Below are 18548 nucleotides of genomic sequence, written 5' to 3'. Positions count from 1 at the left end.
CTTACCAAAAGACATAGACAACAGGGAAATTATTTGGACAATACCGAACTGAAGTGAAGTAAAAATTATAATCTAACAATCCCACAAATGGTTTTGTGTTTGATAAAATCTCAACCTCCTGAGAAAGGAAAAAAATAGCAATCATATACCTTATCTCTATAGTACATCTCTATGCCCCCTCTTTGGGGAGACCCTACACATGAGCCAGATCTACACATGAGGTGATTCTCCATGGGGCTCTGCCGTGAAGGATGTAAAGAGATAGAGAATTTGGAAAAACGATACCTTAACCTCTCACTGGAGATGCTGAGATGTCTCAAGACTGAACTTCATATGTGTTCAGAGTTAAGGGGTGGGACCCTAGTGGGAGATGCAGAAATTGGACCCACTGTATCAGGAGGGCAGAGTTTATAATCTCAAAGAGGATCATAAACATGTCTGAAAGGTTCGGAACCGCCGGATATAAGAAACTCTCAAAGTAGAAGGCAGAAGAATCAAAACATTTATTTAGGCTCCACAGTAACCAACCCATGAACCAGAAGCCCCATTTTGATATATTGATCATAATCTTCCAGGCCCAATAAGTACGCCTTGCAAGAGTAACCAGGAGGCTACAGAGAAGCATGATTGCGTAAAGCAAAATCATGCTTCCCCCTCGATGGTAATAAGATTACCCACTGGCCTGAAGTCTTTGTTCAGCTTCCTCCCGTAGATCAGCTCTGCTACTGGCAGCTCCTGCCTCAGCTGTGTCTGTAACTGACGTAACTGTCGTAACTGCCTCTGTAACTGCCTCTGGCTCCAACTGTCGCTGTAACTGTCGCTGTAATGGCCTGAAGTCTTTGTTCAGCTTTCTCCCGTAGGTTAGCTCTGCTACTGGCAGCTCCTGCTTCAGCTGTGTCTGTCGCTGTGGCTGTAACTGACGTAACTGTCGTAACTGCCTCTGTAACTGTCGTTGTAACTGTCGCTGGCTCCAACCGGAAAAGGAAGAGAATCTTCAAGCTGTCCTCTCCCCTCTTATAGGGTTTTTGACATCATCAAGCTCCGCCCGAATGACCAGGGCCGATTGGTTCTTGAGTTGGCTCCTCCCCCTAGGGTAGACCAGGTTCTGGAGCTAACACCTCCCCTCAGCCAGCCCCATGACTCATCACACAGGAAGTTCTGGTCCTGCCCCGGAAGAGCAAGCCCCAGCGTCCAGGGAAGCTCAATGAGGTAAACTGAGTCATTCAAAGAAAACAAAGGCCATTCTGGCTACACCCACCCACAGTTCATTATTTTTAGATTTCAGCAAAACAGACACACGAAAGTAGACTCACTAAAGATAGTTTATTTAAGGGAATGATATGTTAGCTTATAACATGTATAAACGAGATTTAATAAAAGCATATCTCAATGTCCAGTTCATCCAAACATAGCTGCTAGACATTAGGAGCAATGTTAACAACTAAATGGGAGTACTTCATATTTGATGGAAACAATATTATAATGAATGGTAACATTAATAATAGCTGACAGTTTTCAAAGTGATTCATGTATATTTTCCTCATTTGATCTCCCAAACAATTGTATGAGACTACTGGGAAAATAATTCCATTTGAAAGATGAAATGGAAACCAAGGTTCAGAGATTAAGTGACTTGTCTATCTCCATATGCCTAGTAACTGTCTGAGATGGGATTTGAACCTGGTTCTTCTTGGCACCATGTTCATCCACTATGCCAAGATATTAAAAATATCAAAATTACTTTCCTGCTCAGAGCTAACTCTTGGAGCCCACTCTTCTGCCACTGGAGTTCTTGGAAGGAAGCAGCCAACTCTATTGTCAAAGGATCATGGCTTCTAAAGACATCATTGAAAGTGGCCAGAATGTGCTCACCTGCAGTGTTTGTTGCAACCAGCTCACAGACCCTGTGGTTGTCAATTGTGGACGCAGTGTTTGCCAATCTTGTCTCAGCAAAGCTTCCGTGCCCCTCTCCTGCCACAGGTGCATGGAAATCTCCCAGTAAGCTTTTCATGCCATTTTAAGGAGAAGGGGAAAACTCTCAAAGAAAAGGAAACCTTCTGTCCCCCCCAACAATCTCAACAGAGGCCTGAAGGACCCGGCAAGTGTGACAAACACCAGGAGGATAAGAAGTTGTTCTGTATGAATGATCAAAGCCTACTCTGTGTGTCCTGTTTACAATCTCAGGAACATGAGGCTCACATCGTCCAACCCATAGAAGAGGCTGCTAAGGTCTATAGGAAAAAGCTACAGGAGAATCTGAAAGTTGTAAATGGAAATTTAAAAGATGTTCAGAAGCTAATGCTTGAGGAGAAGAAGATACCTCGGACGTGGGCTGTTGTGTGGACAGAACAAGTGGAAATGTTGAGAGAAATGTTTGAGGAAAAATTTCAAGAAATAAGTGACTTCCTGGGTGACGAAGAAGAGGAGGTCCACAGTCTCATGGAACTAGATGAGGAAGAGAATGAAATGTTCGAGCGACTGAAGGAACAGGAGGCCGAGCAGGAAATCCACAACAGAGAGAAAAAGAGGATGAGCCGCCTCCAGCTGTCCTAGCACAGGAACAACCTGAGGGAAATGGCCACAACATTGGAAGAAAAGTCTCAGATGTCAGACACAGCCCTTCTGCAGGATGCAGAAGACACACTGAACAAGAGTGAGTCACTGCTGCTTCAAAGGCCAAAACCTTTCACACCAAAACTGAGCAGTTCTTATTGCATGGATTTAAGAGAATTTCTGAGGAAATTTCAAGAATCTCGACTGTTGCAATGTCACTATCTGTACAAATTACCTGATGATGACAGAAAGAGGACTTTTACGTTTGCAGATATTTCCTCAGGCCAGATGTATGCTATTTATACCTCTGGAAGTCTCCACTACATGAATGGGAGAGACTTGTCTATTACACAGTTGAACATGGATGGCTATCCTGAAGAGGAACAAGGCTATCCCATCACTAGCTATTACTGTTTGCCAGTTGAAAGGGAGCATGCACCTAGTGACTTCCCTCCTTCCCCCTCAATGGAATGGCATTAGGTCAGCTGCCTGGGCAAACCAAGTAAAGATATTTCAGGATGATCCTGGAACTGTATTCCACTTTTTAATCTTATATGTAGTATACAAAATGGAGGGGGCCTAGTTGGGGAGAGAATTGAAAGCTGAGTGCTACCCTAGCAGGGCAAATGTCAATTTTGTTTTTGTTAATTAAGAAAGTAAATACCAGTCAGCTAGGTGGCCAGTGAATAGAACACTGGTCCTGGAGATAGGAGGACCTCAGACATTTGACACACTTACTAGCTGTGCAACCTTGGGCAAGTCACTTAACCCCAATTGCCCTGCCTTCTCCTCTCAAAAAAAAAAAACCAAAAAGAAAAAGAAAAAAAAGAAACTAAATACTGTGGGCTTTTGCATTTGTCTACTCCTTAAGTCAGCTGTTTTCTGACAAATGTTACCTACTATAATATGTATGATATAATCTGTAATAATCTAATATGTATGGATAAAATGATAAGTGTCTGTAAAAGCTTGCCCGTTTCCCCCTTTACACTTCCATATCTTAGAATATGGGATATTTCCATGGGAAATGGGTGTTGGACATGAAATGAAGGAAAGCCTTCTTGGAATCCCACCCCTCTAGTAGCTGCTAACTGGCCATAGACTGTTGTGCCACAGGTTTATTCTTAGAGTGTCACAATACATATTAATAAAGAATTTTGTGTTTTTTTCGAAAAAAGAAAAAATATCAAATTAATATTACCTCTGGTTTCTACTCTTTGAGTTTAACTGCTTTTATGTTGTATTAATTTTATAATTGAGTCAACTTTTCCTCTGAGTTAGTTTCAAGTTACAAGTTAACATGTTATCATTCCCACCCCCAAAAAATATATTGTCTGTCTTTGTCTATCCTTGTACAATTAAGAAGGGTCTTCCCTCCTTAACAAACCCTTCTAGGTAGGAGGGAGTCTGCTAACTTAAGTCTACTAACAAGATCTACAAGATGATCATGAGTTCCATAAAACAATTGACATTCCTTAATTGTCAGAAAGCGATGGTCCCTAGCCTCATATGAGTATACTACCCCAGTTTCTTTAAAATATCCAATCATGTTTTCTTCACTCTCATGATTCTGTCTATCCTGTAACCAACTGGATTGTTTTCCAGACCTACCCAATTTTGTAATCCCCCCAAAAGTATTAAGACTGGTGAGTTCTATCTTGGGGTCTTTAGTTATTGAGGGAGGTGACTGATCCAATTTATTGGTTACTGTTGGCCTAACTAATAAATTGGTCATACTCAGACCATTGTCTCTCAGTTTACTTTAATTTTCAAATGTAGGACTGCCAAAACTAATAGTTGGGATTTTTAAAGTCTCATAAAGAATTCAATCACCTCAGGAGGCCAAGCCAAGGTGATGGAAAAAAGGTAGCAGCTCACCAAAGCATTTGCCAGAACTCCTCTGAAAACTTCTAAATGATACCATAAAACAATTCCTGGAGTGGCAGAACCCACAAGAGAACATGGTGAAATAATTTTCCAGCCAAAGACAACTTAGAAGATCAGCAGGAAAGGTCTGTCACATATACGGGAGAACAGAGAACAGTGTAGTACAGGCTGTGCCAACACAGGCCAGGCCAAACAAACCAGAAGCGGGTCTTGGGAGCCATTGAATTAGCAACAGCTGCTTCTGGAGCTCTCAGACCACACATAGTTGGGGTCTTCGAACAACTGATGAGAAGGAGATTGCAGGGGTCTTTTGCTGGCACTGGGGGCAGGACTCTGTTACTTTGCTCATATTCAGATCTGGAGTGAAGTCCAGGGTGGCAACCCAAAGGTGAGGAGGAGCACTAGTACACCATAGCTTGTGGCCACAGTGGAGCAGCCATCCTTGTCACAGTTCCAGTGCAGAAAAGAGTTCTTTGGTTCAATCACAGACCATAGCACAGACCAGAAGAGTACTAAATACACCTCTGTGTAGGTCATATCACTTTGGAAGAACTGATAACTGACAGGTCTCTAGAAGAATCTCTGAAAACAGCTTCACAAAACTCTTGAAGCTTGGGATAGAGCAGCCTCCACCCTGGAAGGACATTAACAAAGAGTTAAAAGTCAAGAAATAGACTGGAAAAATGTGTGACCAACAGAAAAAATTCTGACCACAGAAAGTGACCATGGTGATGAGGGAGATCAAAACACCCACTCAGAAGATATCAAAGTCAAAACTCCAACATCCAAATCCCCCAATAAAAAACATGAATTGGTCTCAGGCCATGGAAAGACTTTCAAAATCAGTTAAGAGAGGTAGACATGATAGTGATGCAAGAAAATCATGAAAAATGAGTCAACAGTTTGGTAAAAGAGACACAAAAAATAATGAAGAAAATGACACCTTAAAAAAACAGAATAGGCCAAATGGTAAAAGAGGTACAAAAAGCCAAAGAGAAAAAATAGCCGAGAAATCTTTCTTCAAGAAATTAACAAGGCAAACTGCCCTGATATTCTAGAACCAGATGATAAAATAGATATAGGAAGAATCTACTGATAACCTCCTGAAAGAGATCTCAAAATAGAAACTCCCAGGATTATTATAGCCAATTTCCAGAACTCTCAGATCAAGGAGAGAATACTGCAAACTGCCAGAAAAAAGCAACTCAAGTATTGTGGAGCCGTAGCCAGGATAACACCAGATTTAGCAGTTTCTACACACATTGGAGGGCTTGTAATATGGTATCCCAGTGGGCAAAGGTGTTAAATTTTGACCAAGAATCACCTACATAGAAAAACTGAGTTTAATCTTTCAGGAGAAAAAATAAATGGACATTCAGTGATCTAGAGGACTTTCAAGCATTCTTGATGAAAAGACCAGAGTTGAATAGAAAATCTGAATACAAGATTCAAGAATAGAATAAAAAGTTAAAGAGGAAAGAGAAATCATAAGGGACTTAATAAAGTTAAATTGTTTACATTCCTATATGAGAAGGTGATATTTGTAACTCATAAAAACCTTTGCATTATTAAGACAGATAGAAGCAGTACATATAGACAGAGGACACAGGGAGTTCAATATGAAGGGATTTTATCTAAAAATATAAAATTAAGGGGTGAGATAGAGTAATGCACTGGGAGAAAAGGAAAGGGAGGGGCAGAATGGGGTAAATTATTTCATATAAAAGAGGCAAGAAAATTCTTTCATAGAAGAGAAGATGGGAAGAAGTGAGAGAGAGTCAGTGAACCTTATTCTCATCAGAATTGAGTCAAAGAGGGAATAACATATACACTCAATTGGGAATAGAAATCTATTTTACCCTCAGGAGTAGGTGGGAAAGAGGATAAGGGGGGAGTGGTAGAGAGAAGGGAGGGAAGATTGTGGGGGTGGTAGAAGCAAAAAATTTTTGAGGAGGGACAAGTTTAAAGGAGAGAGAAAATAGAATAAATGAGGGAGAATAGGATGGAGGGATACATATTTAGCAATCATAACTGTGAAAATAATTTTGAAGCAAGTTTCTCTGATAAAGGCCTCATTTCTCAAATATATGGAGAATAGAATAGAATACATAAAAATAAGAGCCATTCCTCACTTAAATGATCAAAAATTATGAGTAATTTTCTGGTGAAGTAATCAAAGCTATCTGTAACCATATAAAAATACTCTAAGTTCCACTTCTAGGATCCAAGATAGCAGAGTAAGAAGTAAGCGGCTCTCACTCTCCCTGGAACAATTGAACTATCAGAAAAATGGTGTATAGCAGTCTTGTAGCCCAAGAAGCTTAAGGAATTAAGGGGAAAGGCCTCTCTTTCTCTGAGGAAGGAGGAGCAGTACAGGACAGGAGGCATCCCAGCAAGTCAGCAGCAAGCTCCACCTAAGGGGGAGATCCTGAGCCCCAGGGTGGTAGAGCAGGCAAAGGCAACACCAGGACCCCTGAGAACATCAGCACAGGCAAGGAAACCCATAGACACCAGCTCAGGCAACCACCACATGTGTCAGCATCCTCCAGTAGCCAAACATTCAACTGCAAGGACCAGGTGAACAGATGTCTCCCCGGGATCCAGACTCTCCCACCCCACCCCATGAGCTTCAGTGTTGCTGACCCCAGCTCAGCACTAGGTAAGCTCCCAGAGCCCTACAGCTTCCAGCTGCCAGCACCTGAGGCCCCACCATGGAAAGCCAGTGACCAGGTACCCAGCTCCTAGCACAAAAAGCATAGGTCAGTGCCCCCTATGCTGTAGCAGGAGAGCTCAATTCTAAAATCCAGTAATTAGGCAAACACCATGAACAAAAATCAGAGATAGATAATGACCATGGATTCTTATTATGGGGACAGGGAAGATAAAGGCACAAATTCAGAAGAGGACAGCATTGTCAATATATCCACATCTGAAACCTCAAAGGAGAATATGAACTGTTCTCAAGCAATGCCTTCTTGGAACATTTCAAGAGGGATTTTACAAGTCAAATAAGAGGGGTAGAAGAAAAATTGGGAAAAGAAATGAGAGGTATACAAGAGAAAGTCAATAGCTTGGAAAAGGAAGGAAAAAAATTGACTGTAGGAAAAAAGTCCTTAGAAATAGAATTGGACAAATGGAAAAGGAGACACAAAACTGAAGAGAACTTAAAAAGTAAAAAAGGGGCAAATGGAAAAGGAGGTACAAAAGCTAATAGGAGAAAACAATTTGTTAAAGATTAGAATTAAGCAAGTGGAAGCTAATGACTCTATGAGAAATCAAGAATCACTTAAACAGAAATAAAAGAATGAAAAACTAGAAGAAAACATAAAATACCTCATTGGTAAAACAACTGACCTAGAAAACAGATCCAGAAGAGACAATTTAGAAATTTTTGGTCTATCTGAAAACCATGATAAAAAAGGAGCTTGGAGAGCATATTTCAGGAATCATTAAGGAAAATTGCCTTGAGGTCCTAAAACCAGAAGATAAAATAGTCATTGAAAGAGTATGCCAATCACCTACTAAAAGAGATCCCAAATTGAAAATGTCAGAGATTACTGTAGCCAAGTTCCAAAATTGTCAAGTCAAAGAGGAAATACTGGAACCAGCCAGAAAAAAAAATTAAATATCAAGGAATCACAGTCAGGATCATGTAGGATCTTGCAGCTTCTACATTAAAAGATTGGAGGGCATGGAGTATGATATTCTGCAAGGCAAAGGAACTTGGATCAATTTCCTAATGAAATTGAATATAATCTTTCAGGGAAGGAAATGGCTATGCAGTGAAATAGGGGGCTTCCAAACCTTCTTGGTGAAAAAGCCCAAGCTCAGCAGAAAATCTTCAAATATCAAAAAAATTGATCTTCAAATACAAGACTCAGGAGAGGCATAAAAAGATAAACAGGAAAGAAAAAAAACAATAACATGTTATTAATAAGGGCAAACTGTTTACGTCCCTACAAAGGAAGATGGCCCTTGTAACTCTTGAGAGCTGTACTGTTATTATTCCATTTAAAAGGGATATACATAGACAGAGGGTGTGGTTATAATTTGACTTTTATGTGATGAAAAAAATCTAAACAAGTTTAAAAAATCTAATCAAAAAATTATTGTACTGGGAGAAGAGAAAAGGAGGAGACAGACAACAGTAAATTACATCACATGAGGAGGCACAAAGTCCTATTACAGTAGAGGAAAAGAAGGAAGGGAAATTAGAATTATTTGAACCTCAGTCTCATTAGGTTTGGCTCAAAGAGGGAATACCATAATCAGTTACCTATGGGAAGTAGGAAGGGAAAGGGGAAAGCAAAGGGATGGGGTGGATAGAAGAGAAGGAGACTGAGGGAGGCAGTGGCCAAAAGCAAAACTCTAGTGAGGAGGGAAACTAGGCATAGACCAACATTTTATGTCCTATACTAAGACAGAATCAAAATAGGCACATGATTTAGATATAAAGACTGATACTATAAACAAACTAGGAGAACAAAGAATAGTTTACCTCTCAGATCTATGGAGAAGGGAAGAATTTATGACCCAACAAGAGATAGAGAATATTATGAAATGCAAAATGGATAATTTTAATTACATTAAATTGAAATATTTTGCACAAACAAAGCCAATGCAATCAAGATTAGAAGGGAAGCAGAAAGCTGGGAAATAATTTTTTACAACCAGTGTCTCTGATAAAGGCCTCATTTCAAAAATATACAGAGAACTGAGTCAAATTTACAAGAATACAAGTCATTCCCCAATTGATAAATGGTCAAAAGATATTAACAGGCAGTTTTCAGAGGAAGAAATTAGAACTAGCCATAGTCATATGAAAAAAAATGCCTTAAATGGCTATTGGTTAGAGAAATGCAAATCAAAACAACTCTGATGTACCACCTCACGTCTATCAGATTAGCTAACAAGACAAAACAGGAAAATGACAAATGTTGGAGAAGATGTGGGAAAATTGGAACACTAATGTATTGTTGGTGAAGTTGTGAAGTGATCCAACCATTCTGGATAAAAATTTGGAACTATGCCCAAAGGGCTATAAAATTATGGATACCCTTTGACCCAGCGATACTACTTCTAGGTCTGTATCCCAAAGAGATCATAAAAAAGGAAAAGGACTCAGGTGCACAAACATATTTACAGAAGCTCTTTTTGTGGTGGCAAACAATTAGAAATTGAGGGGATGTCCATTAATTAGGCAATGACTGAACAACATGAATGTAATGGAATACTATTGTGCTATACAAAATGATGATCAGGCAAACTTCAGAAAAACCTGGAAAGACTTATATGAACTGATGCTGAATGAAGTGAGCAGAACTAGGAGAACATTGTACACAGTAACAGTCACATTGTACAATGACTGATCTTGATAGACTTAGCTCTTCTCAGCAATGCAAGGATCCAAGACAACTGCAAAAGACTCAAAATGAAAAATGCTATTCAGATTGAGAGAAAGAACTATGGAATCTGAATGCAGATGGAAGCATACTATTTGCTCTCCTTTTTGTTGTTTTGTTTTGTTTTTTCCTTCTTGTGGTTCTTCCTATTAGTTCTAATCCTTCTTTACAACCTGACTAATGTGAAAATATGTTTAATATGAACGTAGAAGTAAAACCTATATCAGATTGTATGCCATCTTGGGGGGTGGGAAGGAGAAGGTAGGAGAGAAAATTCAAAACTCAAAATCTTGTGGAAGTGAATGCTGAAAACTAAAAATAAATAAATTATATGTATATATATATATAGATATTAAAAAAGAATAATGCTCTAAATCACTATCAATTGCAGAAATGCAAACTAAAACAATTCTGAGGTACTACCTCATACCTAACACATTGACTAAGAGGACAGAAAAGAAAAATGACAAATATTGGAGAAGATGTGGGAAAAATGAAACATCAATGCATTGTTGGTGGAGTTATGAACAGCTTCAACCTTTCTTTAGAGCAATTTGGAACTATGCCCAAAGGGACATAAAACCCTTGGACCTAGCAATTCCACTACTTGGTCTGTACCCCAAAAGAGAAAAAAAAAACAAAAAAAGGACTTACATATACGAAAATATCTATAGCAACTTCTTTCTCATGGCAAAGAATTGGAAACTGAGGGGATGCCCATCAGGGAATGGCTGGTCAAATTGTGACATGTGATCATGATGGAATACTATTTTGATATAAGAAATGATGAGCGGTATGTGCTGAGAAAAACCTGGAAAGATTTACATGAGCTGATCCAAAGTGAAATGTACTGTGTACAAAATAATATTTTAAGATGACTAGATGTGAATTATTTAGCTGTTCTCATAGTACAATGATCCAAGATAACTCTGAAGAACTTATGATGAAAAATGCCATCTATCCCCAGACAAAGAACTGATGATGAGTGAATACAGATTGAAGTATACTTCTAATTGTCTTTATTTTTTTCCAAAACCTAATATGGAAATATGTTTTGCGTGATTCCATATGTATAACCTATATCTAATTGCTTGTGGTCTCAATATGGGGTGGGGGGTGGAGGGAGGAAGGGAGAGAATGTGGAACTCAAAGCTTTAAAAATGAATATTAGAATTTTTTTAATTGGGGTAATTGGGGGAAAATAAAATAATAAATAATTTTTAAAAAATCAATACTCTCAAAAGCATGAACAAAATGATAAGGACAATGCACTCTTTTCCCATTTCCCAAGTCTTTATGTCTACTAACTCTTTGTTTTATCAAGACACAGTCATGTTTTTGGCTCTATGAATGCAATGAGCATGGCATCCTTATAGTGCACTCTGATTTTTATAATTCTCTGTCCTTGCACTGTATGATTAGGTTTTCTACCCCAAATTAATAGGAGGCATAATGGTAGGGAAGGAATCCCAGCTGAAGATATCCTGAGTGATCCCAATTCATCATTCTACTCCACAAATGACCTGCCTATTCACCAACTTCCTCATTGAGGCCTTTACTTCCTGGTTTCTCAGGGTATAAATCACAGGATTCAGCAAGGGAAAGATGACAGTGTGAAAAAGGGCAACCACTTTGTCAGCTGGGAAGGACCTAAAAGGGCGGGTGTAAATAAAGATAGCAGGTCCAAACATTAGAAACACAATGATAACATGAGTGGTACAAGTGGACAAAGCCTTGCTCTTCCCCTCAGAAGAAGATCCCCTAACCCGAAAAAGGATGACTGCATAGGATGTCAGCAAACCCAGGAAGCATAGCAGAGTGAGCAGTCCACTGTTTGATACCATCAGGAGTTCCACCACAAAGGTGTCAGTGCAGGCCAGCTTGATGATCTGTGGGACATCACAGAAGAAGTTGTCGAGCTGGTTGGGGCCACAGAAAGGCAGACGGACAATGAGAGCCACCTGCACAATGGAGTGGGCAAAACCCCCAACCCACAAGGCTAGCAACAGCACATAGCAGACTTGGCGGTTCATGAGGGTTGCATAGCGTAAGGGTTGGCAGATTGCAATATAGCGGTCAAAAGCCATCACCACAAGGAGGAACATCTCACCTGCTCCAAGAAAGTGCAGGAAGAAGAGCTGTGTGATGCATCCTTGATAAGAAATGGTCTTCTTCTCATACAAGAAATCTACCAGCATCTTGGGGGCCACAACGAAAGAATAAGAAGCATCCAAGAAAGCCAGGTTGCCCAGGAAGAAATATAGAGGTGCTGTGAGAGCAGGATCTGATCTGATGGTGATGATAATGAGAAGATTCCCAGGAAAAATGATCATGTAGAATGAGAAGATTAATACAAAGACTAAGAGTTGAATTTCTGGAGATTTAGTTAGACCCAAAAGGGTGAATTCAGTCACTGTGCTGTTCTGTTCCATTTGCTCAACCTGGGGAATATTGTGGAATGAAAAAAAATTACAGTTTTTTCAGACCCTTTCCCTCATACTGGAATTATTCAGCAAGCCTCTGTTACCACCCTGGTTCCCAACCTATAAACCCCTCTGTCTTTCATTTCTTAATGGTCAATCAGTGAATTGACTTTAGAAAGAGTAAAAAGTAATTCCCTAACTGATCAAACATGCAGTAGTTTGTCTTGGAAAATAATGATTTTGCTTTCACTCAGTGTTTAAAAAGATGTGCAAGCACTTGTTGGAAATGTTGTAGAGGAGGTCCCTCATTAGATACGAGTCAGCCTTGATGGCCTCCAAGGCTCGTTCAGATTCTGAGATTCTGTGATCATACCCATCACATGCCTTTCCCGAATCTGTCCTTCTCTCTGTGTGTTACCCCTTTATCTACCAACCAAGAAATCCATTCCCTGATTTGTTCATATCCATGGACTCTAGAATGCCCATGTCCTAGCATTTGTACCTGCTGAGTAAAAACTCCCAGCTAATTCTAAATTTGCCTTCCTTTTTCAATTCTAGTTTTTGCTGATGCCTTGTGCCTAGTGATCAGTTGGCATACCTAGATTCAGATGTCCTTCTCAGCCGCGGGTTCCTGAATTATATGCTTAGGTCCTTTACTTCTTATCTTAGGCACCCTTCAGTAACTACATATCCTCCTTGGACCCTGACCATCTACCTAAACATTTACTGAATGAAAGGATGTGGATTCAAACTCAACTTTTCCTACTTGGTATCAATGTGACTTGAGGGCATTCACTTAACCTCCCTTGTCTGAGGTTTCCTCATATGTGAAATAAAGTAGTTGAACTGCTTGATTTTGAAGGTCTCTTCCATCTCTAAATCCAATTTTCTTAAAATATCTTTTAAATGGAACATAGGATAATAGGGGAATCACTGAACTCAGAGTTGGAAAACTCAAGTCCAGCACTCACTAGCTTTGATCTTATGGACAGGTAACGTAGGAAGAATATAGAAGTAGGCAAATAAACATGTCTTTGTTTAAAATGACAACCACATCCATATATGCTGCTCTGATCAATCATTCCTACTTCATCTAGTATGTTTGGATTTTGAAATAATGTTGCTTCTATAAAGCCTCTGTTTGGGAATTAGACAATAACTTAGCCTAAGCTTGAAGAGCCCAAATTATTGGTGGGACAGTCTGGTGTTAGATATGCCTTATGACATATGCTCCAAATCACCTTTAACAGATTGCAGTTATATTCTCATGTTGTTCCATTCCATGGCACATATGTAACTTTAAAAGTGCTCTAGGTCATGGAGGTAGAGAAAAGGGATTAGGACTCCAAAGCTTCAATGATTGAAATTGGTAATGGAATGTGGACAAATGATAAAGCTATTTAAAAAGCGTGCCTGGAAAAATCTTCACGAAACATTGACATTCTAGAATACACTAGTTGGGAAACCTTAATAAATAATTATAATAAAAAACATTTGGAGGCTAGCAAGACATAGTGAATAATGATGGAATGGAACCCTGAAATCATAGTCAATGGTGAAAAGATTTTTTTTTCAAAGTCTGCCTCTTTAAATCACTTAACCCCTTACCTGTAGGCCTTTAAGCCTTAAAGATGAGTTGTTGATCTGCATTTGTGAAGAGTGTTTGCACACTGTAAAGTTCCCTCACCTAGGAATCCTAGACCTAGAGCTAGAACAGATATCAGAAGATAACTAATGCAATCCTGCACTTTACAGATGAAGAAACTGAGGTCTAAGGAGCACATGATTTGTCCAGTCTCACAAGTAGTAAGGGTTGGAAGTGTAATGGATAAAATCAAGTCTAGACAAAACAGACAAACAAACAAACAAAAAACAAAGCCACTCTCAACCTGACTTTTCAAATAGCCCTTTAAGGTTGACAAAGCACCTTTCTCTTAACGATCCTAAGGAGGTAGTTAGGAAGCAGCATGGTACAGTGTAGTACCTTAATTCAATTCCTGCCTTTGCCACATACCTATGTGTCTTTGGGAAAGTCATTTAATTTCTCTGGCTCTCAGTTACCCCAACAATAAAATGAGGGAGTTGGACACAAGTGTCATTTAAGGTCCCTTCCATCTCTGATTCTACAATGTATCCTACCTGATTTATGGATGAGGAAATGGAAGTTCCAGAGGCTCAGAGAGCAGGGTGGGATGAGAGGACAGGTTTGTGTTCCTTCCCATTGTCCCTACTCTACTCTCATGTTAGGATGCTCACACTGAGCATTACCCTAGCAAGCCAGTGGAAGAAAATGATCAATTTTGGGCTCTGTTCTCACAGCCGAGTTACATTGCCAATTTGTCTTTTCCCTTTGAAATAAAATCAGTCCTTGCAGGATTGAAGAAGGGACTTTATTCCTGTTACTTCTCCAGGTCACTGGTCCCAGGGCAGATCTGTGCCTAGAAAAGGTCTCATATTGGCTCATATACACACCAGTTGCTAAGGATGCTAGGGGAGTGGAAGGGCCATGGATGCAACTACTGAGAGGATGAAAGTTCATTAGGAAAGGGTGCTGTGTTGACTTAAATTGGCTAAGGCTGAAAATCTGTTCAAACATTGGCTTCACTGTGCTATGAACAACTCATTTACTCTGGTACCAGAGCAGAAGGGGAAAGGACTCTCTTGTAGCTTTTGTATTAATGTGGGAGGATTTGATGGTTTTTAGAAAACTCACCAGTGTTTGCTGCTTTCAAAAGGCTGAATCTAAGATAATGAGTCAGGGTTGGAGACATCTTTCCTGCACTTGGTCATCCTTTTCTTCCCCCTATCTAGACTCCAGAGGCTGAGATTCTCTGTGGACGTTGGGACAGCAAAAGACAGATCACTCGACGACTAATTCTTGGGCTTCCAGAAAGAGAAGCCCTTTTGGTAAAGGGAGGGGAGCTAGCGACCCAGACCTCAAATTCCATCCTACATTATTTGTGGTAGGGTTTTGTTTCAACAATCTGGGTAGCAGCTGTTGTGTGGGTGGAAGACCAACACAAGCCCAATAACAAGCACACTGCCAAAGCACTGCACAATCCCAGTTCATTTGATCTGCTTTACTAAGAAAAGCAACGTTAAGGGGTTTACAATCTTACTTTAATCCAGTATACAAATATCATTCACATATTTCAGGGGAAAAAGCCAGCACCCTGAATTTCGGAGCAAATACAAACAGATTACAAACATCAACAGACAGACCTCCTCTGATTCAAATCCCAATACATAGTCACCAGAGTATAACAAAGTCTCAACGTCCAGGTTACAAGCTGGAGGGCTGTTAGCTGCAGCTGCCTGAAGTCTCCTTATCAGCGTGCCACCAAGAGTGAGATCCCCGAGCAAATACCTCTGTCTTCTCTTCTTATACCATTTCAGACAATATCAAACATCATCTGAATGACCAGAACCCAGGCTCCTATGATTGGCTCTTCAGTTAGCATCTGCCCTTAGTACCCTGGGAGCTTCACACACACATAGGTTTAGTACCTAATAGGGGTTTGGGCCTGGGGCTTAGCACCTAGTAAGACTCAATGAAATACACTGAATTAATCAAAGGAAACAAAAGCCAAACTCTTCAAGGGCACTTGGTTGAACTGAGTGCTAAGAGCCCATTTTGCTTACCAACACAGATTTGTGGTGGGAAGGTGGAGCAAGGCTGTTGAAAGGGAAGTGTTTTCAGTACAATTTTTTTGAGAGAACCTATTGACTGCATGGTTTTGATATCTTCCCACTTCCCTGCAGCAGCATCTCACCATGAAAAAATCTAAAGTCGGGGAAGAGGTCTCTGTCCCTGGCATTGAGCACCCACCTTAATAGCCATTCTCATTTCTAATCAATATTTCCCTAGCAATGAGTACCTTAAATAACCAGCACTCTGTATGGCGGGAGTAGAGGACACTGGACACAGAGGTTACTGTTTTTTGAGAGCTGGCTAAAGAGAAGAAACAGGTGCTTTTTAAAGAGAAAAAAATAGAGAGTAGGAGAAATTTACCCGGGACCTATGGCACCAGTGGCCTGAACAACAGACCTCTGTTCCTGGGAATTTTGGCAAGGAATCATATTATTAACTTGGTTGTTGGCAGTTGGACATGCTGATTCTGGTAACTCAAATCAGTGTGTTTGTGTTCCTTCAAGATGACCTCCAAAACCAGTGAATATGTGTGTGTATCTATGTCTCTGTGTATTTTTTGCATCTCCTTGAAGATTACTGCCTATATAATTATGTTGATATCGACTTGGAGATTTGGAACTGAAATTTTGAAATCTAATTTACTATATCTTATTTCCTATAGTTATGTGTGTGAACCTGTACTACCCTGATGTGGGGAAAAGTGATTCTGCCAAGAAATAATACTGACACTGTGGTCAGCTACAAATTAGGACTAAATTAGGACTCTGAACAGGAATTCTGGGTAAATTAAACTGAAGATTAAGCAAGATTGTGCAGGAATTCAACACATGATTTTCATGTTAACTGAAAATTTTTATTCCTTCTTTTGGTGGAGATAAGACAACATTGTGCTTTTCCTTTTTAAAGAGCTAATGTTGCATTTAGCGAACATTCCACATATATGGACTCAGAATGGCACAAGTTATTTTCGCTTTTGAAATTTACACACACATATATATATAATTATACACACACATATATATGTACACATACACATATATATATATATATGTATACATATTTGTAAAAACAATGTATTTTCGCACTAGGAGGGGATTATATAACAAATGACATCTGAGAACTGTAAGACAGATATTCTTTTATTTTTTATTAGACTGAAATTTTAAAAAAGAAGCTAAGGGACTGGTCTTAGTCACATAACTAATGAGTATTTAAATTATAAAGCAAAATAGTTCTCCTGGCTAGAGAGAGAGCACAATTTTTACTATATTTCATCTCGTCCTTGTTCATTACCTCTATTACTTATGTGTTTCACTCTCTCTGACTAAGTAAATGGTTCAAAAGGAAGTGACGTTTGTTACCAGCTGTCAACAGTGCTATTTCATGAGAGGAATTCCACCCATAAACACGGTCAAAAAGGTGCATAGATTTTTGTTTGGTGTCTCTCCTGCTACATCTGAGAGTTAGAGAAAGTCAGTCTAAGAAGAGCCTTCAGAGATCATCTGGTCCACCTGCCCAATTCACAAGTGAGGAGAGTGATGTTGAATAGAACATCTCTGAAGAGGACAGAGACCTAGTGGAAACTAAACTTCTTCTAAGGATGCAAAGCTACAGTCTCAGTCCCTGGAAACTGAATGTGCCATCTCTCCTCTATTCCTGTTTTGAGCCCACTCAGTTACATTCCTTTCACTCTAAGATCCCTTTGCCTCGATTCTTGTCTCCCTTCCCACATTACTATTAACATTTTTATGGAGAAGGATATGTTATAGGCAGGGATAGGTGTGTAAGAACCTGTAGATCAAAGAGAACTGATCCCTATAATTTGGTTCCAAGGGTTGTTGAACAAACTCCAAGTCCACTATCCCCAGGTCTTCATGCCATACAGAGGCTGCTCTTCTGCTGTGGTTAAAATCAAAGCAGAAAAGTGGTGACTATGTTCATAGAGAAGAAAACCTACACGTCAACTGCTGCCACTACTGGTGACACCAATTCTGCTACCACTTTTTGTTGTTGTTTGCTTGTTTTGCTGTTGTAGTGGTGGGGTGGTGGTTGAACAAACCCTGGAGTTGGAGTCAGAAGACTTGGGTTCAAGTCTGAACTCAAATGCTGCATAGCTATGTCACCATGGCTAAGTCCCATCTTTCTGAGCTCCAGTTTTCTCACATGTAAAATGAGGAAAACAAAATACAAAGATCTTGTGAGGAAATTGCTTTGTAAACATTTGAGCTCTATATAAATATCAGATGTACTGGTTTTTTTCCTACAACCACCATCTGTCGACCCTACTGTACAATCACTCCCTCCTTTCTATTATCTCTACATATTTCACTTCCTTTTCACACTAAAGGACGTGTCCATTCCTCAACTTTCTCTGACTTTTCTCCATTCTTTTTTTAATCACTTTTTCCCTTTGGTATGGCAATAAAAGTATTATCTGTCTTCTCATTCACTTGACAATCAGTTTTTCCCCTGTTTTTGTTTACCAGTCTTTGCAAAGTGTGGTAGATGAATCAAAGACAATTTTGCCCAGTGAAATGGTCTACAGATTCAAAAAGTTTAAGAAATACTCTTCTCTATTATACTTTACTCCCAAGGTAGCCCATTCTTAATCTCTCTGAGCCTCAGGTTTTT

General features: G+C 39.6%; 1 protein-coding gene and 2 pseudogenes across 1 annotated transcript; 2 read left to right on the top strand and 1 right to left on the bottom strand.

Annotated features, from left to right (window-relative positions):
• Nucleotides 1–1828: 1828 nt before the first annotated feature.
• On the top strand, nt 1829–3033 carry LOC118828117 (annotated as a pseudogene).
• Nucleotides 3034–11344: 8311 nt separating this feature from the next.
• Nucleotides 11345–12274, bottom strand: LOC118829314 (olfactory receptor 4N5-like). The gene has a single exon (XM_036736329.1). The coding sequence runs from the start codon at nt 12272–12274 to the stop codon at nt 11345–11347; it is 930 nt and encodes a 309-aa protein (XP_036592224.1).
• Nucleotides 12275–13582: 1308 nt separating this feature from the next.
• LOC118829747 lies at nt 13583–16637 on the top strand (annotated as a pseudogene).
• Nucleotides 16638–18548: the final 1911 nt, after the last annotated feature.

This window comes from Trichosurus vulpecula, chromosome 8 (assembly GCF_011100635.1).
Source record: "Trichosurus vulpecula isolate mTriVul1 chromosome 8, mTriVul1.pri, whole genome shotgun sequence".
Lineage (NCBI taxonomy): Eukaryota > Metazoa > Chordata > Mammalia > Diprotodontia > Phalangeridae > Trichosurus > Trichosurus vulpecula.
Note: the sequence above shows the minus strand (reverse complement) of the source record. Positions and strands in the feature narration are given on the sequence as shown.

Excerpts from the sequence above, each read along its gene's own strand:
- LOC118829314 (XM_036736329.1), bottom strand. The coding sequence starts at position 12,274 with ATGGAACAGAACAGCACAGTGACTGAATTCACCCTTTTGGGTCTAACT.